Source organism: Podarcis vaucheri, assembly GCF_965113315.1.
Source record: "Podarcis vaucheri genome assembly, chromosome: 18".
In the NCBI taxonomy this organism is placed as follows: domain Eukaryota; kingdom Metazoa; phylum Chordata; class Lepidosauria; order Squamata; family Lacertidae; genus Podarcis; species Podarcis vaucheri.
In genome coordinates this window covers 8,690,977-8,713,384 of record NC_138756.1, presented here as the reverse complement: position 1 = coordinate 8,713,384, position 22,408 = coordinate 8,690,977, and the positions used below count along the sequence as shown (strand labels likewise).

Here is a 22,408-nt window from a genome sequence, read left to right as displayed (position 1 = left end):
AGGATGGGGGTTAGATGATGCAAGAAAATCCCCCCCCTCTCGCCTCCTGGGCGGTTCCGGGGTGGGGGCACTCTCATTCATGAAAATGCCCCAGGAAATCTGAAAACCTTGAACGCTACCCGCCTCAAAACAGTAGTAACAATGAGGTTAAGATTTCCTAACGCCCCCCACCCAAAAAAGGCCATAAGGGAGGAAGACTAACCCCCGCATTGCAGAACCTTCCTGGAGAAGGATGGGGGGGGTCTCCATCTCAATGCCAAAGGCAATCAGTGGCAACAGCTCCTCTACCCAAATAGGGGGCCCTCTTGGAGCACGTGGCTGGCGGGGGTGAGGGGGCGTCTTGGGCACGGAGTGGATGGAAAATTTTTCCAGAGGGGGCGGAGCCGCGAGTGGGTGGGTGGGTGGGGGGAAGAAGAGGGATAGGCGGGTCCCGGGAAAGAATTAAGGCGCCGCCGGCAGGAGGCTGAGCGCATTGCGCAGAGCGGAGGAGCTTCGGTCAGGTGCGCCCGGGCGCGGGGCTGGGAGATGCGTCAGCCCAACGCCGCAGCCCTTTGTCCTTTCTGGAGCCCCCCTCCCTTCGAAGATGGCCCGGGTGGTGGTGGGGGGAAGGTTTGGGCTTGGAAGAGGGGGTTGGAAGCCGGGGACCCCTTGGGCGTCTCCAAGACGCCCGGTTTACCTTTTCCAGGACGCCTGGGTCCTCCTCTCTCTCTCTCTCTCTCTCTCACCTCTGTTCCTCCAGGACGCCTGGGTCCTCTTACTCTTCCTCCCCGCCCCCACTCCACCTCTGTTCTTCCAGGACGCCTGGGTCCTTTCTCTCTCTCTCTCTCTCCCTCCCTTCCTCCTTCCCTCCTTCCAGGACGCATGAGTCCCCCCCCCTCTCTCTCTCTTTCTTTCTTTCTTTCTCTTTCTCTCTCCCCCACTCCCACCTCTGTTCCTCCAGGACGCTCTCTCTCTCTCTTTCTCCCTTCCTCCTTCCAGGACGCCTGGGTCCTCTCTCTCCCTCCCTCCCTCCTTCCAGGACACCTGGGTCCTCTTCCTTTTCCTCTCCCCCACCCCTCTCCACCTCTGTTCCTCCAGGACGCCTGGGTCCCCCCCTCTCTTTCTCTCCCTTCCCTCCCAGGACGCCTGGGTCCTCTCTCTCTCTCCCTCCCTCCCTCCACCTCTGTTCCTCCAGGACGCCTGGGTCCGTCATATCTCCCTCTCTCCCTCTCTCCCTCTCCTTCTCCCTCTCCCTCCCCCCCCCGGACGCCTGGGTCCCTTTTCCCTCCGGCTTTGCAAAGGGAGGCGCTGCGTCCCCCGGGAGGAGAAGCAGAGGTTGAGGGAGCCTTCCTCCATGTTTCAAAGACCTCTTCGCCTTTTCTTTTTCTCCTAAATTGTCTAGATCGGATGAAGAAGGGAGGGGGGGGGGTCGGACGCCTGGGTCCCCTCCACCCAGCGTTGCCACTTAGTTAATAATTGGACAGTGCAGTGTGGTTATTTCTTACAGCAATGCAAAAATGCAATGTTTAAATCGCGTTAAAACCATTTAGGGAGGATGGGCCACTGACCTCAACTGGAGTTTGGGGGGTGGGGAGCGCAGGGATGTTTCTCAGACACCTGGCTCCGCCCCAGCCCCCTTTCCACTCTGTTTTCCTCCCAATGTTTCCCCAAGATTTATTTTTCCTGTCTGAATGTACCCACGCCGTAACGATTCCTGGTTCTCTCTTCCAGCCATGCCTCTGTAGGAGTCTCTGTTCAGGCGTCTCCCGCCTTCTGAGCGCTGGGATTGGCTCATTGCCCTTTCACTCCCCCTTTCCGGCACAGAGACTCTGCAGAAACGCCTCTGCCCCAGTGGCCTAGCGTGGGGGGTGCAGGGGGGCCGGCCGCACTGTGCGCAACATCTGGGGGTTAGGGTTAGGAGGCGCAAATCCACGGGTTAGGGGGCGCAAATTACTTGCCTTGCCCCGGGTGCTGACAACCCACGCTACGCCACTGCTCTGCCCTTTTCCTTCCTGCATTCCTCCGTCCATCCGGAACAGGAACTCGCACAGAGAGACGCATGCCTCACTCTGTGCTTCTGCAAGAGGAAGAGCGAAGCGTCCCTTAGGCATATTGAAGCGGCTACCAGCTATTTCACCCTCTTTCTCCCCCAGAACAAACATCATGACACCCCCGTTTGTGGTCGAGAGCCCAGATGTCACGTACACCCCAGACTTCATTGAGGCCAGATACAGCTACCCCACAGCTCAAGTCTGCCAGGAAAACGGGGTGACCAAGGTATGGTATAAAATGGGGAGTGGGGGGGCTCAAGATGGGTGAGTTGAATGAAGGAGTAGAGGTGAGGGGGGCGTCAGACGTGCCTTAAACTGGTCCACACCAAGTTGAACTATCTGGCAGTGTACAGAGGTACAGTGGTACCTCGAATTAAGTACTTAATTTGTTCCGGAGGTCCGTTCTTAACCTGAAACTGTTCTTAACCTGAAGCACCACTTTAGCTAATGGGGCCTCCCGCTGCCGCCACGCGATTTCTGTTCTCATCCTGAAGCAAAGTTCTTAACCCGAGGTACTATTTCTGGGTTAGTGGAGTCTGTAAGCCGAAGCGTATGTAACCCGAGGTACCAGTGTATATGGCTGGAGGGCATTCAGCTTCCTTCCTAAGACTTCGTGGGAGCAGAGCGATCCCCGCAGAGACTTGGGAAAAGGTCAACAAGTGGACAGCTCTGGGAAACGGGTGTGGTGGGGGGCAGAGGGATCTTTGCACCACGGCGCCAAGTATGCTTAAGACAGCCCTGACACTGTCCCACCATCTCGTCCTCTGTCGTCCCCTTCTTCTTGTGCCCTCCATCTTTCCCAACATCAGGGTCTTTTCCAGGGAGTCTTCTCTTCTCATGAGGTGGCCAAAGTATTGGAGCCTCAGCTTCAGGATCTGTCCTTCCAGGGAGCACTCAGGGCTGTTTTCCTTCAGAATGGAGAGGTTTGATCTTCTTGCAGTCCATGGGACTCTCAAGTGTCTCCTCCAGAACCATAATCCAAAAGCATCAATTCTTTGGCGATCAGCTTTCTTTATGGTCCAGCTTTATGGTCTGCGGTGTCCAATTTGTTGTTGTTGAGTCGTTTAGTGGTGTCCGACTCTTCGTGACCCCCTGGACCAGAGCACGCCAGGCACTCCTGTCTTCCACTGCCTCCCGCAGTTTGGTCAAACTCATGCTGGTAGCTTCAAGAACACTGTCCCACCATCTCGTCCTCTGTCGTCCCCTTCTCCTTGTGCCCTCCATCTTTCCCAACATCAGGGTCTTTTCCAGGGAGTCTTCTCTTCTCATGAGGTGGTCAAAGTCCTGGAGCCTCAGCTTCAGGATCTGTCCTGACGTTCTTCTGCATTGTCCCTCTGCAGGTGAAGCCATCCTCCACCGATGTCATTTTCCGCACAGAGAGGCGTGTCCCCAAGCTGGGAGTGATGCTCATCGGCTGGGGCGGGAACAATGGCTCCACGGTGACGGCTGCTGTCTTAGCCAATCGGCTGGGCCTCTCCTGGATGACAAAGACGGGACGGAAGGCGAGTGAAACTGGGGGCAGCTATCGGGCTGTGTGTGGGAACGAGGGCTAAAAACAGGAGTAAGGAAAGTTTTGTGCCGGGCCAAGTCCCACTAGCCTTTTGGTAGCAACAAATGTATTTTATCTTTTTTTATATATGGGGTGTGTGTGTCCATGATTGTTTTGATTTCTGCTGTTTTCTTGTTTCCTTCACTTCTGTTTTTCTTTTTGTTGTTGTGGTTTGTCTTGTTTACAGTGGTGCCTCGCAAGACGGAAAACTCGCTAGACGAAAGAGTTTTCCGTTTTGGAGGTGCTTCGCAAAACGAATCTCCTATGGGCTTGCTTCGCAAGACGAAAATGTCTTGCGAGTTCCTGCTGGGTTTTTCCCCTTTCCCTCCCCCCTTTTTCTAAGCCGCTGATCCGATAAGCCGCTAAAAGCCGCTAATAGCGCTAATCCGCTAATCCGTCAATGGGCTTCCTTCGCAAGACGAAAAAACCGCTAGACGAAGAGAATCACAGAAAGGATTCTTTTCGTCTTGCGAGGCACCACTGTACTTGTCAATACTGCAGCGAGTTACTCTGGGAAATTTGTTTGAATATTTCCCCCTTTAAATAATGTTTGGGGATGCGGGTGGCGCTGTGGTCTAAACCACAGAGCCTAGGACTTGCGAATCAGAAGGTCGGCAGTTCGAATTCCCGCCATGGGGTGAGCTCCCATTGCTCGGTCCCTGCTCCTGCCAACCTAGCAGTTCGAAAGTAGATAAATAGGTACCGCTCTGGCGGGAAGGTAAACGGCATTTCCGTGCGCTGCTCTGGTTCGCCAGAAGCGGCTTAGTCCTGCTGGCCACATGACCCGGAAGCTGTACGCCAGCTCCCTCGGCCAATAAAGTGAGATGAGCGCTGCAACCCCAGAGTTGGTCACGACTGGACCTAATGGTCAGGGGTCCCTCTACCTTTTATATGGCTTATCCTGCGCCTTCCATCAAAAGGGCCAGGTTGGTTTTGAGGAGAAAATGTTGGCTGAAATCTGATAATTCCTTTCCACTAATAAAAAGCAACATTCAATCTTTCATCTGGAGGTGAAAATACTGATTTTGGTCCAATCCATTTTCCCCACCTACTTCTAATAAAAAGCATTGTTCAGTCTCTGGTTACTGATCTGTTGCTGTTTTCAGTCTGAAGTAAATCATTCTTTTTTAAAAAACAAAACAAAACACAGAAGCAGCTCCATGTTAGGACAACGTTAGGCTACCCAAAATGTCAACCCAAAAAAGTGCATTTCAACTGAGTTTGGCAATTGGTCTGTAACCCAGACCAGGGGAACCTTTGATAAAGAGATAAAATCTTTATTTGCTTCAGCCACAGCAATCAAATACAGATCTAGTTGGCTATACAAAATACATTCTGAGCACTTACTATACAAATGAAAGAGTTGATAACTGCCCTTGACCACAAATATAGCATATGAACGAGTGAGGCTTTCTTTACGTTAACTGGTTAAACTGGTGTTAAACTGGTTGTGGAGCCTTTGACTCTCCAGATGTTGTTGTTGTTTAGTCGTTAGTCGTGTCCGACTCTTTGTGACCCCCTGGACCAGAGCATGCCAGGCACTCCTGTCTTCCGCTGCCTCCCGCAGTTTGGTCAAACTCATGCTGGTAGCTTCAAGAACACTGTCCCACCATCTCGTCCTCTGTCGTCCCCTTCTCCTTGTGCCCTCCATCTTTCCCAACATCAGGGTCTTTTCCAGGGAGTCTTCTCTTCTCATGAGGTGGCCAAAGCCTTGGAGCCTCAGCTTCAGGATCTGTCCTTCCAGTGAGCACTCAGGGCTGATTTCCTTCAGAATGGAGAGGTTTGACCTTCTTGCAGTCCACGGGACTCTCCAGAGTCTCCTCCAGCACCAGAATTCAAAAGCATCCATTCTTCGGCGATCAGCCTTCTTGATGGTCCAGCTCTCACTTCCATACATTTCACTACTGGGGAAACCATGGCTTTTACTATACGGACCTTTGTTGGCAAGGTGATGTCTCTGCTTTTTAAGATGCTGTCCAGGTTTGTCATTGCTTTTCTCCCAAGAAGCAGGCGTCTTTTAATTTCGTGGCTGCTGTCACCATCTGCAGTGATCATGGAGCCCAAGAAAGTAAAATCTCTCACTGCCTCCATTTCTTCCCCTTCTATTTGCCAGGAGGTGATGGGACCAGTGGCCATGATCTTCGTTTTTTTGATGTTGAGCTTCAAACCATATTTTGCGCTCTTCTCTTTCACCCTCATCAAAAGGTTCTTTAATTCCTCCTCACTTTCTGCCATCAATGTTGTGTCATCTGCATATCTGAGGTTGTTGATATTTCTTCCAGCAATCTTAATTCCGGCTGGGAATTCCAGCCCAGCCTTTCGCATGATGGATTCTGCATATAAGTTAAATAAGCAGGGAGACCATATACAGCCTTGTCGTACTCCTTTCCCAATTTTGAACCCATCAGTTGTTCCATATCCAGTTCTAACTGTAGCTTCTTGTCCCACGTAGAGATTTCTCAGGAGACAGAGGTGGTGATCAGGGACTCCCATTTCGTGAAGAACTTGCCATAGTGTGCTGTGGTCGACACAGTCAAAGGCTTTTGCATAGTCGGTGAAGCAGAAGTAGATGTCTTTCTGGAACTTTGCTGGGTACCCTCCCTGAATGGGGAAGGTTGTGGGCTGAAGCTGTGAGCCGAGATCTCGACGTTTCTAATAAGTCCCCTTCCTTTCTCTCTCCTAGCATGCAAATTATTATGGATCACTCTTGCAAGCGTCCACCGTTTGTCTGGGCAGCGGTCCGACCGGCGACGTCTACATCCCTTTCCGGGATCTTCTTCCAATGGTTCACCCCAATGATATTGTCTTTGATGGTAAGTGCTGGGTTCGAATCTCCCCGGACGTAGCCGGGATTTGGCCGTCGGAAACGGCGTCCGGGCGGAAATTGCTTAAATGTTATTTACATATAAATTAAAGGGTAAAGGGACCCCTGACCATTAGGTCCAGTCGTGTACGACTCTGGGGTTGCGGCGCTCATCTCGTTTTACTGGCCGAGGGAGCCGGGGCGTACAACTTCCGGGTCATGTGGCCAGCAGGACTAAGCCGCTTCTGGTGAACCAGAGCAGCGCACGGAAACGCCGTTTACCTTCCCGCCAGAGCGGCACCTATTTATCTACTTGCACTGGTGTGCTTTCGAACTGCTAGGTTGGCAAGAGCAGGGACCGAGCAACGGGAGCTCACCCCGTCATTGCGGGGATTCGAACCGCCGACCTTCTGATCGGCAAGTCCGAGGCTCTGTGGTTTAACCCACAGCGCCACCTGTGTCCCATGACCCTACCTTAGATAGCTCTTTTTTTAAAAAAAAGGTATTGGGGGGGCCAGTATATTCACAGTGTGACCATTTCTGTGACCGTCTTGCCCTTTTCCCTCCCGCCAGGCTGGGACATCTCTTCCCTGAACTTGGCGGATGCCATGCGCCGGGCGGAAGTCCTCGACTGGGCGTTGCAAGAGCAGCTGCGCCCCCACATGGAGAACCTGAAGCCAAGGGCCTCCATCTACATCCCCAAGTTCATCGCAGACAACCAGGAGGAGAGAGCCGACAACGTCCTGACGGGAACCATAGCGCAGCAGGTGGGTGCTTGGGACCCGCGGGCGCGGGGGTCCCAGCTGCTGGCATTGCCCCTTGCGACGGGCTGGATCCTGACCCCCCTGGGCCGTTCTGTGTGCAGGATAGCTCTGCAAAGCTCGGGTTTATTACAATGTCCTGGGTTCGATTCCTGGCAGCGTCGCCTGGGAGAGAAACGCTGCCAGTCCGTGTTTGCCAGACTGGGTTAGATGGCCCAGGGGGTTTGACTTGGCCTAAAGCAACGTTCTCTGATTTTAAACCAGTCGTGTATTCAGACGCTTGAAGACTTGTCTTGGTTTCTAAGGGAAGAACCACAGCTCGGCTGTTCAACATCCCATAATGCTCCTGGGGAAAACTCTCTTGTCAGAAACCCTGGATAGCTGCTGCCGGTCAGTGTTGGCCTATGTAGACCAGTTGTCTATAAGAGGCATTTTTTGCTATATTCCTACTTAAAACGACCCCTTTTATTCAAAACCACAAGAACTGCCTTCATAGGTTTTGTTTTAATAACAACAACAATAACAATAATAACAATAATAATAATATTTATACCCCGCCCTCCCCGGCCAAAACCGGGCTCAGATTGGGTAACATCAGATATATAACATCTTACCATAAAATCAAGCAATCAATTAAAATACATCCTGAAATCAGAATCAAAGTGAAATCTAATCAGATGGCAACCCGCAAATTAGGGATGGGGAACGTAGATGCTGAATTTCCTAAAAAAAGGAATGGTCCCATAGGGCAGTAATGGATCACTTGCTTTGCATGTGATCTCCTCAGGTTCAGAAGTACCGCTGGATCCATCCTCTTGCCTGAAATCCCGGCGAGTTGCTGCTGCCAGCCAGTTTAGACAGTACTATTCAGGATTCCCTGGTCCTGAATGGGGTGACTGTGCCCCTGAAGGACCAGGTGCGCAGCCTGGGAGTCATTTTGGATTCACAGATGTCTATGGAGGCAAAAGTTAATTCTGTGTCCAGGGCGGCTGTCTACCAACTCCACCTGGTACGCAGGATGAGACCCTACCTGCCCGCAGACTGCCTCTCCAGAGTGGTGCATGCTCTGGTTATCTCCCGCTTGGACTACTGCAATGCGCTCTACGTGGGGCTGCCTTTGAAGGTGACCCGGAAACTGCAATTAATCCAGAATGCGGCAGCTAGACTGGTGACTGGAAGTGGCCGCCGGGACCACATAACACCGGTCCTGAGAGATCTGCATTGGCTCCCAGTACGTTTCCAAGCACAATTCAAAGTGTTGGTGCTGACCTTCAAAGCCCTAAACAGCCCAGTATACCTGAAGGAGTGTCTCCACCTCCATCGTTCTGCCCGGACACTGAGATCCAGCTCCGAGGGCCTTCTGGCGGTTCCCTCATTGCGAGAAGCGAGGTTACAGGGAACCAGGCAGAGGGCCTTCTCGGTGGTGGCGCCCGCCCTGTGGAACGCCCTCCCGTCAGATGTCAAGGAAATAAACAACTATCTGACATTCAGAAGACATCTTAAGGCAGCCCTGTTCGGGGAAGTTTTTAATATTTAACGCTGTACTGTTTTTAATCACTTGATTGGGAGCCGCCCAGAGTGGCTGGGGAAACTCAGCCAGATGGGCGGGGTGTAAATAATAAATTATTATTTTTATTACTTGGGGGTGTTATCAATGGGTTCCAAATCCACACGTCTAAAAGCAAGCCGTTCATATGTTGCAAGAGTTGCCATGTCTTCTACCCATTGATCGAAGGAGGACATCGTATTTTTATTCTTTTTATTGTTACTCATCATCTTTCCAATATTTGTCTCTTGGCAACGTTGACCTGCTGTCAGACCTCATATACTTGGTATATGGTTTAAAATAATAATAGATGTTAATTCCTTAGCTGCCTGACTATGGGGCAGGGGGCACAGTCCTTGGGGCAACTTGTAGTCGAGTTTAATTTCATTTATTTATATTATTATTATTATTATTATTATTACTAAGCTAGATGGACTTAGCTGCATCCCCAAGGCTTCCCAGGGGCTCGTTCGCCATTTTGGGTTGGGAAATGACATTGTAGAATACCTGGTCAATCTCCTCCCCTTTACTTAGATGGCCCAGATCCGACAAGATATCCGGGACTTCAAGAGTTCCAGCGGGGTAGACAAAGTGATTGTGCTCTGGACGGCCAACACGGAGTGCTTTTGCGACGCCCAGCCCGGTGTGAACGACACAGCCGACAACTTGCTCCAAGCCATCGAGGCAAGTTGCCCAAATATCTCCTCTTTAATCTGCACCTCCTCTTTTCCTGAGCCTTTTACTTCAATTGTTGGTTGGTTGGTTTTTAAGTGAATTGCAGAGTCCTTTGCTGCAAAGCGAGTTCAAACTTCCCTCGGCTCCCAAATTGAAATTGTTGTTTAGCTCACCCCGTCATTGCGGGGATTCGAACCGCCGGCCTTCTGATCGGCAAGTCCTAGGCTCTGTGGTTTAACCCACAGCGTCACCCGCGTCCCAAAGACTACCTTAGGTAAAGGTAAAGGGACCCCTGACTATTAGGTCCAGTCGTGACCAACCCTGGGGTTGCGGCGCTCATCTCGCTTTATTGGCCGAGGGAGCCAGCGTACAGTAACGCGCTCCGTTACTTCCGGGTTGCCGCGGAGCACAACTCGAACACGCTCAACCCAAAGCGCGTTCAACTTGAGGTATGACTGTACAGTGGTACCTCAGGTTACATACGCTTCAGGTTACAGACTCTGCTAACCCAGAAATAGTGCCTCGGGTTAAGAACTTTGCTTCAGGATGAGAACAGAAATCAGGCTACAGCGGCAGCAGGAGGCCCCATTAGCTAAAGTGGTGCTTCAGGTTAAGAACAGTTTCAGGTTAAGAACGGACCTCCAGAACGAATTAATAAGTACTTAACCCGAGGTACCACTGTAGTTGGAAGGTCTTCCGGGGGGAGGGGGTCATCTAGCCCAACCCCCTGCAACACAGGAGTTTTTTGCCCAACGTGAGACTCGAACCCACAACCCGGAGATTGAGAGTGAGGGATTTTGCTGTCCGCCGAGAGTTGGGATCTAGAGGCCCTCCCCAGTGAGTTTTTGTGGTTGGGGGTTGCCTGGGTGGGAGAGGTGCCCCCCAAGACAGCTTCTGCCTTGCTGCCCATCCAACCACCCCTTTTCTCTTGCTTTTTTGGGGGTCCAGTGCGGACTGGACGTCTCGCCCTCCACCCTCTTTGCCGTCGCCAGCATCTTGGAGGGGTGCAGTTACATCAACGGCTCCCCCCAGAACACCTTCCTGCCGGGGGTCATCCAACTGGCGGTCCAACGCCGCGTCTTCATCGTCGGCGATGACTTCAAGTCCGGTCAGACGAAGATTAAATCGGTCCTGGTGGATTTCCTCATCAGTTCTGGGATTAAGGTGAGCTGCTTAACCCAAAAGGTCCTAAGGAAATTTTCCCAACCATTCTTTTTTTGTTGGGATGCTGTCATCTTTCCAATAGGGGGAACTTTGCGAGTACCTGGAACTAGCAAAACTGACAGATATACAGTGGTGCCTCGCAAGACGAAAAGAATCCGTTCTGTGATTCTCTTCGTCTAGCGGTTTTTTCGTCTTGCGAAGCAAGCCCATTGGCGGATTAGCGGATTAGCGCTATTAGCGGCTTATCTGCTGATCGGATCAGCTGATAAGCGGCTTAGCGGCTTAGAAAAAGGGGGGGAGGGAAAAAACCCCGCAGGAACTCGCAAGACATTGTCGTCTTGCGAAGCAAGCCCATAGGAAATTCGTTTTGCAAAGCACCTCCAAAACGGAAAACTCTTTCGTCTAGCGAGTTTTCCGTCTTGTGAGGCATTCGTCTTGCGGGGCACCACTGAACCGTATTTTTCGCTCTATAAGACGCCCCAGACCACCAGACGCACCTAGTTATTGGAGGAGGAAAACAAGGAAAAAAATATTCTGAATCTCAGAAGCCAGAACAGCAAGAGGGATCGCTGCGCAGTGAAAGCAGCAATCCCTCTCGCTGTTCTGGCTTCTGGGATAGCTGCGAAGCCTGCATTTGCTCCATAAGACGCACACGCATTTCCCCTTACTTTTTAGGAGAGAAAAAGTGAGTCTTATAGAGCAAAAAATACGCTATTTACAAAACCAGGGCTCGACTACAAAAACCTGGTGGTGTTTAGAATAATCTTGTGCATAATATAAAAAACACAAAGTGAGACATGAAGGAAATCCAAAGGGAAAATATGAAGAATGAACGGATTATAAAAAACGCGTGAGGCAGATGGTGGAAGTCTTTTAAAAAAACAACGCTTTTTAAGGTAGATAAGGACAAGATGAAATCATTCAATTGAATATAAATATAGATGGGAAACGGCTATGTATAGTGAATGCTTATCTACTTTAAAAAATTTTCTTTTACTCCTTTATTTTTTCTTTGTTCCTTTTTTCTTTTTTCTGATATCTTGTCTTTCATTTCACTCCTTTATTATGAACAGCGTTTTATAGAGGTATAAATAACTGTAAATATGAAAAGAGGCAAAGTATCCTCTAATTTTTTTCCCCTTGGTTATATGTATTTTCTTTTTCCTTTGTATTTACTTTTGTTGTAAATATGTATGTTTTCTAATTTGTACTTAATAAAAAAAAGAGGGTCCTAAGGAAACGTCGAAACCATCCCTTGCGCCACCTGCTATTGCCTCTGGACCCTCCTGTCGCTGGCGTGTCGCCCCCAAAACGTTGCCCAGAAGTGACTCTTGATACAGAAACGAGAGCAGTAGGGAGATCTGTCCACAGGAGTCTCTGCTGACCCCTAGCTTGACCCTTGGGGCAGCCAAACCGGCTCAACTGGTTCCAAACTGGAGTGCTTAACTGCCTCTCGAACCAGGAGAAGGCAGCTATTAGGGGTCTGCTTTGCAACAGTCCCACTTTGCTATTTAATCGAGCTGTTCCCTGAGGCCTAGCAGCTTTTTGTGGTTTTAGTGATACAAATAGTAATAATTTTAAATGCCGCTCAACGGACTGCCCTAGTCACTCTGGACGGATGGCAGCAAAATATTAAAAACGTGATAAAACATCAATGGTTAAAAACTTCCCTAAACAGGGCTGCCTTCGGGTGTCTTCTAAAAGTCAGATAGTTGTTTATTTCCTTGACATCTGCTGGGTGGGCGTTCCACAGGGCGGGTGCCACCACCGAGAAGGCCCTCTGCCTGGTTCCCTGCAACCTCGCTTCTCGCAGGGAGGGAACCGCCAGAAGGCTATCGGAGCTGGATCTCCGTGTCCGGGCTGGACGATGGGGGTGGAGACGCTCCTTCAGGGATACTGGGCCATTTAGGGCTTTCAAGGTCAGCACCAACCCTTTGAATTGTGCTTGGAAACGTACTGGGAGCCAGTGTAGGTCTTTCAAGACCGGTGTTATGTGGTCTCAGCGGCCGCTCCCAGTCCCCAGTCTAGCTGCCGCATTTTGGATTAGTTGTAGTTTCTGGGTCACCTTCCAAGGTAGCCCCACATAGAGCGCATTGCAGTAGTCCAATCGAGAGATAACTAGAGCATGCACCACTCTGGTGAGACAGTCCACAGGCTGGTAGGGTCTCATCCTGTATACCATACTGGGAGCCAGTGAAGGTCTTTTAGGACAGGTGCTATATGTTCCCAGTCACAAGTCTGGATTAGCTGCCGTTTCCGAGTTGCCTTCAAAGTGAGCCCCACGTGGAGTGCATGGCAGTAGTCCAAGCGGGAGATAACCAGAGCATGGACCGCTGTGGTGAGACCATGCGCAGGCAGGGAGGGTCTCCGATGGAGCTAGTGGATGCAGAATGGACCTGCGCCTCCATGGACAGCTGTGAGTCCAAAATGGCTCCCAGGCTGCGCACCTGGTCCTTTAGGGGCACGGTTACCCTGTTTGGGACCAGGGAGTCCCGCAAGCCAAGCCTCTCATTGCTGCCCCCCCCCTCTCCCTTGGGTTCCAGCCTGTCTCCATCGTCAGCTACAACCACCTTGGCAACAACGATGGGAAGAATCTTTCTGCCCCCGCCCAGTTTCGCTCCAAGGAGATTTCGAAGAGCAACGTCGTGGACGACATGGTACAGTCGAATCCCATCCTCTATGGTCCCGGCGAGCGCCCCGACCACTGTGTGAGTAGGGGCAGAGGGTGGTCAACATTTGCCCTGTGCCTTCCTGCACCAGCCTAGGGCAAGGCTTGCCTGGATGGGGCGAGGAAAATAATAATAATAATGATAATAATTTATTATTTATACCCCACCCATCTGGCTGAGTTTCCCCAGCCGCTCTGGGCGGCTCCCAATCGAGTGTTAAAAACAATACAGCGTTAAATATTAAAAACTTCCCTAAACAGGGCTGCCTTCAGGTGTCTTTTAAAGATAGGATAGCTGCTCATTTCTTTCACATCTGCTGGGAGGGCGTTCCACAGGGCGGGTGCCACCACCGAGAAGGCCCTCTGCCTGGTTCCCTGTAACTTGGCTTCTTGCAATGAGGGAACCGCCAGAAGGCCCTCGGTGCTGGACCTCAGTGTCCGGGCAGAACGATGGGGGTGGAGACACTCCTTCAGGTATACTGGGCCGTTTAGGGCTGTCAAGGTCAGCACCAACACTTTGAATTGTGCTCGGAAATGTACTGGGAGCCAATGAAGATCTCTCAGGACCGGTGTTATGTGGTCTCAGTGACCAGTCTGGCAGCCACATTCTGGATTAATTGCAGTTTCTGGGTCACCTTCAAAGGTAGCCCCACGTAGAGCGCATGGCAGTAGTCCAAGCGGGAGATAACCAGAGCATGCACCCCTCTGGCCAGACCGTCTGCGGGCAGGGAGGGTCTCTTCCTACGTACCAGAAGGAGCTGGCAGACAGCCGCCCTGGACACAGAACTGACCTGCGCCTCCATGGACAGCTGTGAGTCCAGAATGACTCCCAGGCTGCGCACCTGGTCTTTCGGGGGCACAGTCACCCCATTCAGGATTGTTGTCCCCGTTTCCTCACCAGTGCCCATTCCCCTCCTCTCCCCGGACAGGTGGTGATCAAGTATGTCCCCTACGTCGGCGACAGCAAGCGGGCACTGGATGAATACACCTCCGAGATTGCAATGGGCGGCACGAGCACCATAGTCATTCACAACGTCTGCGAGGTGCGTGAGGAATGGCGCCGGGAGCGGATGAGGAAGTGGGGAGTGTTGTTCCCTACTCCCAAGTCCCCATTTGGACGAAGAGAGCTAGGAAATGTGTGGCTAAGGTTCGCCGGCTATGAAGGACTTGCTCGTAAATTTTCTTGACAGCTGCACAAATTACCGTATCTTCCGCTCTATAAGACTCACAAGACCGCAAGACGCACCTACCGTATTTTTTGCACCATAACACTCACTTTTTTCCTCCTAGAAAGTAAGGGGAAATGTCTGTGCGTGTTACGGAGGAAATGCCTACGGGTGGCATGCCTACGGATTTTCCTCCTCTAAAAACTACGTGCGTGTTATGGTCGGGTGCGTGTTATAGAGCGAAAAATACGGTAGTTTTTGGAGGAGGGAAACAAGAAAAAAAATATTCTGAATCTCAGAAGCCAGAACAGCAAGAGGGATCACTGCGCAGTGAAAGCAGCAATCCCTCTTGCTGTTCTGGCTTCTGGGATAGCTGCGCAGCCTGCATTCGCTCCATAAGACGCACACACATTTCCCCTTACTTTTTAGGAGGGAAAAGTGAGTCTTATAGAGCAAAAAATACGGTATTATATCTAGGAAGCGGAAGGGGCAAGCAAAATATGAAGGAGGAATGGTATATATAGAGGTGTGGGATATAGTATTGATGATAACATGTGCCGTTAAGGCAGCCTTTCTCAACCTGTGGATGCCCAGATGTTGTTGGACTACAACTCCCATCATCCCTGAGCTCTGGCCTTGCTAGCTAGGCGTGATGGGAGTTGTAGTTCCACAACATCTGGGGACCCACAGGCTGAGAAAGGCTGCGTTCAGGCAAGGCGGGAAATACACAGAGTAAATGATTTGGAGGAGATGTGGAAGGCGTTTGTGGAATTTGTACTGTTAAAACGGAAAGGGGTCAAACCATTGCAAGAGGTGTTGAAATTTTGGGAGGTTGGATAGTTACAATGCAATGGTATTTATTTATGATTATTACTTTGTCAAAATAGGGACCCGGGTGGCGCTGTGGGTTAAACCACAGAGCCTAGGGCTTGCTGATCAGAAGGTCGGCGGTTCGAATCCCTACGACGGGGTGAGCTCCCATTGCTCGGTCCCAGCTCCTGCCAACCTAGCAGTTCGAAAGCACGCCAGTGCAAGTAGATAAATAGGTACCACTTCAGTGGGAAGGTAAACGGCATTTCCATGCGCTGCTCTGGTTCGCCAGAAGTGGCTTAGTCCTGCTGGCCACATGACCCGGAAGCTGTACGCTGGCTCCCTCGGCCAATAAAGCAAGATGAGCGCCGCAACTCCAGAGTCGGTCAGGACTGGACCTAATGGTCAGGGGTCCCTTTACCTTTACCTTATTTTGTCAAAGTACAGTGGTGCCCCGCAAGACGAACGCCTCGCAAGACGGAAAACCCGCTAGACGAAAGGGTTTTCCGTTTTGGAGACGCTTCGCAAAACGAATTTCCCTATGGGCTTCCTTCGCAAGACGAAAGCCCATAGGGAAATCTCCGGGACAGCTGGGAAGCGCAGCACGTCTTCCCCACTGTCCTCGGACCTCCTCCGAAGCCTGGCGGGGGGGCGGAGAGACCTCCTCCCGCCGCCAGGCTTTGGAAGGCTGCTCCGAAGCCTGGGGGGGGCGGAGAGGTTTTTTTTAAAACCCCGGGACAGCGGAGGACTTCTCCGCTGTCTGGGGCGATTTTAAAATGCTGGCGGGCGGCAGCGCTGCCGCCCGCCAGCATTTTAAAATCGCCCCGGACAGCAGAGAAGTCCCCCGCTGTCCCGAGGTTTTTAAAAATGCTGGCATCTTCCCCGCTGTCCCCGGACATCTTTTGAAGCAAGGGGCGGCAACGCGGAGGAGCGATCTTCTCCCCTCCGCCCCTTGCTTCAAAAGAGGGGACAGAGGGGAAAGCACGCGCGTCTTCCCCTTTCTCCCCGGACCCCTTTTGAAGCAAGGGGCAGCAACGGGGAGAAGCGATCTTCTCCCCTCCGCCCCTTGCTTCAAAAGAGGGGACAGAGGGGAAAGCGCGCGCGTCTTCCCCTTTCTCCCCGGACCCCTTTTGAACCAAGGGGCAGCAACGGGGAGAAGCGATCTTCTCCCCTCCGCCCCTTGCTTCAAAAGAGGGGACAGAGGGAAAGGCGCGCGCGCCTGCCCCTCTCTCCCCGGACCCCTTTTGAAGCAAGGGGCAGCAACGGGGAGAAGCGATCTTCTCCCCTCCGCCCCTTGCTTCAAAAGAGGGGACAGAGGGGAAAGCGCGCGCGTCTTCCCCTTTCTCCCCGGACCCCTTTTGAACCAAGGGGCAGCAACGGGGAGAAGCGATCTTCTCCCCTCCGTCCCTTGCTTCAAAAGAGGGGACAGAGGGAAAGGCGCGCGCGCCTGCCCCTCTCTCCCCGGACCCCTTTTGAACCAAGGGGCAGCAACGGGGAGAAGCGATCTTCTCCCCTCCGCCCCTTGCTTCAAAAGAGGGGACAGAGGGGAAGGTGCGCGGGCCTGCCCCTCTCTCCCCGGACCCCTTTTGAACCAAGGGGCAGCAACGGGGAGAAGCGATCTTCTCCCCTTCGCCCCTTGCTTCAAAAGAGGGGACAGAGGGGAAGGCGCGCCTTCCCCTCTGTCCCCGGAGATTGCGGGGGAGGCAACGGGGAGAAGCAATCTTCTCCCCGCTGCCCCTTGCTTTAAAACAGGTCCGGGGACAGAGGAGAAGGCGCGCGGCGCTTCCCCTCTGTCCCCGACGGTCTCCTTAGGAACGCATTGATTGATTTTCAATGCATTCCTATGGGAAACTGTGCTTTGCAAGACGAAAAACTCGCAAGACGACAAAACGTGCGGAACGAATTAATTTCGTCTTGCGAGGCACCACTGTAATAAAATATTGGGGGGAGGGGAGAGATAATGAGCGGCTATTTTCAAGCTGGGGAGACAGGTGCGAATTATCGCGTCTGAGGGGGACGGTTTGGAACAACATGGCAAATTCTTCCTGCTGTCCCCATCTCTGTAGGATTCCTTACTGGCCAGCCCTATAATCTTGGATTTGGTGATCCTGGCTGAGCTCTGCGAACGGATCCGAGTGACCGTCGAGGGCGACTCTGAGCCTGAGCCGCTTCACAGCATCTTGTCTCTCCTGGGTTTCCTCTGCAAGGCTCCCATCGTCCCTGAAGGAGCGCCGGTGGTCAACGCTTTCTTTCGCCAAAGGGCCGCCATCGAGAACCTGTTCAGGTAATCGCAGGAAACTTGGTCCTCCTTCTGAGGAGACCCACCGAACTGAGCAGGCGTAACTAACTTGGATCCGTTCATTTTCAGGGGCTATGCTCTGAGAGGGATGCGGTTTGGTCTAATGTATCGGGACGTGGCTTTAAGTAACCATAGCAAGCTAGCTATCTTCCTATATACATATAAACGTAAGCGTGTCGTCACGCTGCAGTCTGCGTAGCTGCCAATGGAAGTGTGTGCATTTGTGCACATAAACACACACACACACACACACTGTGGACCATGGTTTGTATTTGCCCCCTCCCAAAAACGTTTTGTTGTGTTTCAAAGCACGCACACGCAATTTGCCATTTTGAGATCCTTTTCCAGCTTTAAACATATTGTTACTGACCTCTCCTTTGAGTCTTCCACCGTGAAGCCTTTTATATATATAATAAACTAATTTTTATTATTTTTAAAGCTTGGAAAACGAATAAGGGGGCTAAGGGAGCTGGGCATGTTTAGCCTGGAGAAGAGGAGGTTAAGGGGTGATATGATAGCCATGTTCAAATATATAAAAGGATGTCACATAGAGGAGGGAGAAAGGTTGTTTTCTGCTGCTCCAGAGAAGCAGACACGGAGCAATGGATCCAAACTACAAGAAAGAAGATTCCACCTAAACCTTAGGAAGAACTTCCTGACAGTAAGAGCTGTTCAACAGTGGAATTTGCTGCCAAGGAGTGCGGTGGAGTCTCCTCCTTTGGAGGTCTTTAAGCAGAGGCTTGACAACCATATGTCAGGAGTGCTCTGATGGTGTTTCCTGCTTGGCAGGGGGTTGGACTCGATGGCCCTTGTGGTCTCTTCCAACTCTATGATTCTATGAGTCCACATCACCGAGGCAGTGCTGACAGAATACCCCATACTGAGCTTTAGAACAGAGACCCAGTTTCAGTATCACAAAGGCCTCATAATTCCTTTTCCTTCCTTCCAAACACATCTTCCGGCGGCTTAGCCCCCAAACCCCTTGGGTGTGTCTGAGGCTATTTCGGGTTACTCCAGGTGCAAACCAGCCCCAAATCTGGACCTTTAAAATAAACAAACCTCCCAAATATTATATTTATATACCACCCATCTGACAGGGTTTCCCCAAGCCACTCTGGGCGGCTGCTGACAAAATATTGAAGACGCAACAGAACATCAACCCTTCCCTGAAAAGGTCTGCCCGTTTTGGCGATGCTCTGGTAACCATGGAAACCTCCTCCCTGTATCTTTTAACTCTCACCCCCCTAAAGGGATGAGTTGCACCAGTAACCATGGCAACCCTGGGCCTAAACCCTCATTGATTGGGGTCTCCATGGTAACCCTGTGTGTTGCTCCCCATGGGGTGTTGTTGTTTAGTCATGTCCGACTCTTCGTGACCCCCTGGACCAGAGCACGCCAGGCACTCCAGTCTTCCACTGCCTCCCGCAGTTTGGTCAAACTCATGCTGGTAGCTTCGAGAACACTGTCCCACCATCTCGTCCTCTGTCGTCCCCTTCTCCTTGTGCCCTCCATCTTTCCCAACATCAGGGTCTTTTCCAGGGAGTCTTATCTTCTCATCAGGTGGCCAAAGTCTTGGAGCCTCAGCTTCAGGATCTGTCCTTCCAGTGAGCACTCAGGGCTGATTTCCTTCAGAATGGAGAGGTTGGATCTTCTTGCAGTCCATGGGACTCTCAAGGGTCTCCTCCAGCACCAGAATTCAAAAGCATCCATTTTTCGGCGATCAGCCTTCTTTAGGGTCCAGCTCTCACTTCCATACATCACTACTGGGGAAACCAGAGCTTTAACTATACGGACCTTTGTTGGCAAGGTGATGTCTCTACTTTTTGAGATGCTGTCTAGGCTTGTCATTGCTTTTCTCCCAAGAAGCAGGCGTCTTTTAATTTCGTGGCTGCTGTCACCATCTGCAGTGATCATGGAGCCCAAGAAAGTAAAATCTCTCACTGCCTCCATTTCTTCCCCTTCTGTTTACCGGGAGGTGATGGGCCCAGTGGCCACGATCTTCGTTTCCCCCCCATCCAATTTAAACAAGTGCTTCAATCAGAACCAGGAGGACTGGAATCTTAGCTTATTTTAAACGCTTTGTGTGTAGAAGGTCCCAGGCTCCCTGGATAGCCACGGCTGCCAGGCCGTGCTGGCAGTAAGCTCACTATAAAGGCAACACCCTGTGTTCCCTATGCGAATCAGCCACGAGGAGTAGAAACTCACCTTGTTTTTAGGAATACAGCGGTACCTTGGTTCTCAAACGCCTTGGAACCCAAACACTGCAAACCCGGAAGTTAAGTGTTCTGGTTTGCGAACTTTTTTTGGAAGCCGAACATGCTCTGTTTTGAGTGCTACACTTCCGATTTGAGTGCTACGGTGAGGTCTGTCTGTTTTTGCTATTTATTTTGCGTTTTTGTGGCTCTTTTTTGTTTTGGTTTTGGGACTGCGTGGAACAGTTCGGCTACCGAGTGATTGTGTGACTGCAGTACATTGATTGTTGCTTTCATTTTATGGATCAGTGGTCTCGTTAGATAGTAAAATTCATGTCGAATTGCTGTTTTAGGGGTTGTTTTTAAAAGTCTGGAATGGATTAATTTGTTGTTGTTGTTGTTGTTGTTGTTATTATTATTATTATTATTATTATATTTTACAGTGGTACCTCGAGTTAAGTACTTAATTTGTTCCGGAGGTCCGTTCTTAACCTGAAACTGTTCTTAACCTGAAGCACCACTTTAGCTAATGAGGCCTCCTGCTGCCGCCATGCCTCCGGAGCACAATTTCTGTTCTCATCCTGAAGCAAAGTTCTTAACCTGAAGCACTATTTCTGGGTTAGCGGAGTCTGTAACCTGAAGCGTCTGTAACCTGAAGCGTATGTAACCCGAGGTACCACTGTAATAATAATAATAATAATAATAATAATAATAATAATAGTATTTTATTTATATCCCATCCTCCCCAGCCAAAGCTGGGCTCTGAGCGGCTAACGACAATAAAAGTAACACAGCATTCTAAAACCAATTCATTCTAAAATCAGCTCAAAATCAAATTAATGGCAACCATTGGGCTAGAGTTCTATGAGGATTTTGCATTGCTTTCTATGTGAAAGCATGCCTTGGTTTTGGAACGGTCTTCCGGAACGGGTTAAGTTTGAGAACCAAGCTACCGCTGTAAATGAGTTCAGGATTAGGGGAAACAACTTTCATTTATCTCCTTGCACAGAAGATGCTCCGAGTGCGTAACTCGGGTTTTTCTTGCCCTACAGAGCCTGCGTGGGTCTCCCCCCACAAAACCACATGCAACTGGAGCACAAGACCCGGAGGACGTGGCCCTGCGCCAAGCAGGCCCCCCCGACGCCTGAACCCCCAGCGGCTCGGCCAGCCACCCCCAAGAAGGCCGCCACTCACCTGAACGGATTTCTGCGGTCGGCAGAGAGCAACGGGCACCAGCCTCCCGCAAGCCACCTCCTCGGTTTGCAAAACTAGGCTGGCACACCGAATCGTGGCCGGGCCACACTGCTTGGTTATTTTTTTTTTGCGGGGGGGGGGGAGTGGGAATGATCCTTCAATTTCCAACAAAAATTCAGAAGCTGCAGGTGTTTCGGGTTGTTTGTTTTTTAGTTCGAAACAATAAACACTTAGCCCAGAGTCGTTGTGGTAGTTTTTGTGTGAAGGGTTTGCTGGAATAATAATAATAATATTAGGGTAAAGGGGACCCCTGACCATTAGGTCCAGTCGTGGCCGACTCTGGGGTTGCGGCGCTCATCTCGCTTTATTGGCCGAGGGAGCCGGCGTACAGCTTCCGGGTCATGTGGCCAGCATGACTAAGCCGCTTCTGGCAAACCAGAGCAGCGCATGGAAACGCCGTTTACCTTCCCGCCAAAGTGGTACCTATTTATCTACTTGCACTTTGACGTGCTTCCGAACTGCTAGGTTGGCAGGAGCAGGGACCGAGCAATGGGAGCTCACCCCGTTGCGGGGATTAAAACCGCCGACCTTCTGATCGGCAAGTCCTAGGCTCTGTGGTTTAACCCACAGCGCCACCCTCTTTAATTCCCCAGCCCTCCCCTTGCCAAACTGGCTGTGTTCCAACGAATAAAGGAGGGCAGAAATTGCCCAGTTCGTGGGTATGTCTGCAGGGCTGCAGGGTCCGTCCCTGTGTGATGTTGATAATGCGGAGCGTATGAGCACTTCATGAGGACTGCAGCCTTAGCTTATTTTTTTAAGCAGAGGAGGGCAATAGTTTAGCGGCAGAGGCTGAAGTTCTGTAGCTCAGCAGTCAGAGCAGCTGCTTGGGCTTGCAGAAGGTCTCTGGTTCCATCCCCAACGGTCCCTTCGGGTAGGGGAACAGCTCCTGTCTGAGAGCTGCTGGCAAGTCAGCGCAGGTGGACTGGGTGCAAGGCAGCTTCCGGAGTTTAAATCTGCATTTTACGTGGGATTATGAGGACTAGCGCCTTGGTGTGTCTTTACAGTAGGGGTCATAGCCGTGCGGAACATCACGTGCCCTGCCTGCGCAAGGCCCTAGCTTGCTGGCAGTCGCCGTGGAACTGCAGAGCTGAGACCCTGAGGGTCATCTAACCCTCTGCAATGCAGGAATACGCAGCCGCCCTCGCAAACAAGACTGAACTACCGCATTTTTCGCTCCATAAGACGCAGCTAGTTTTCAGAGAAAACAAGAAAACAACTACAGTGGTGCCTCGCAAGACGAAAAGAATCCGTTCCGCAAGTCTCTTTGTCTTGCGAAGCAAGCCCATTAGCGGATTAGCACTATTAGCAGCTTAGCGGATCAGCTGTTAAGCGGCTTAGCGGATCAGCTGTTAAGCGGCTTAGCGGATCAGCTGATAAGCGGCTTAGCGGATCAGCTGATAAGCGGCTTAGCGGATCAGCTGATAAGCGGCTTAGCGGATCAGCTGATAAGCGGCTTAGCGGCTTGGGAAAAAGGGGGGGAGAAGGGGAAAA

At 51.3% G+C, this 22,408-nt stretch overlaps 1 protein-coding gene across 1 annotated transcript; it reads left to right on the top strand.

Annotated features, from left to right (window-relative positions):
- Nucleotides 1-413: 413 nt before the first annotated feature.
- On the top strand, nt 414-21,097 carry ISYNA1 (inositol-3-phosphate synthase 1). Its single transcript, XM_082206455.1, has 11 exons — nt 414-500; nt 2,133-2,256; nt 3,371-3,532; nt 6,263-6,392; nt 6,956-7,149; nt 9,224-9,373; nt 10,313-10,528; nt 13,072-13,236; nt 14,126-14,239; nt 17,239-17,456; nt 20,716-21,097. Exons 2-11 carry the CDS (start codon nt 2,143-2,145, stop codon nt 20,933-20,935), a joined length of 1,683 nt encoding a protein of 560 aa, XP_082062581.1. The 5' UTR covers nt 414-500; nt 2,133-2,142; the 3' UTR covers nt 20,936-21,097.
- Nucleotides 21,098-22,408: the final 1,311 nt, after the last annotated feature.

Coding starts and splice junctions, on each gene's coding strand:
- ISYNA1 (XM_082206455.1), top strand. CDS start 2,143: ATGACACCCCCGTTTGTGGTCGAGAGCCCAGATGTCACGTACACCCCA. Junction 6,393..6,955: donor CAATGATATTGTCTTTGATG/GTAAGTGCTGGG, acceptor CCCTCCCGCCAG/GCTGGGACATCTCTTCCCTG. Junction 17,457..20,715: donor GCCATCGAGAACCTGTTCAG/GTAATCGCAGGA, acceptor CTTGCCCTACAG/AGCCTGCGTGGGTCTCCCCC.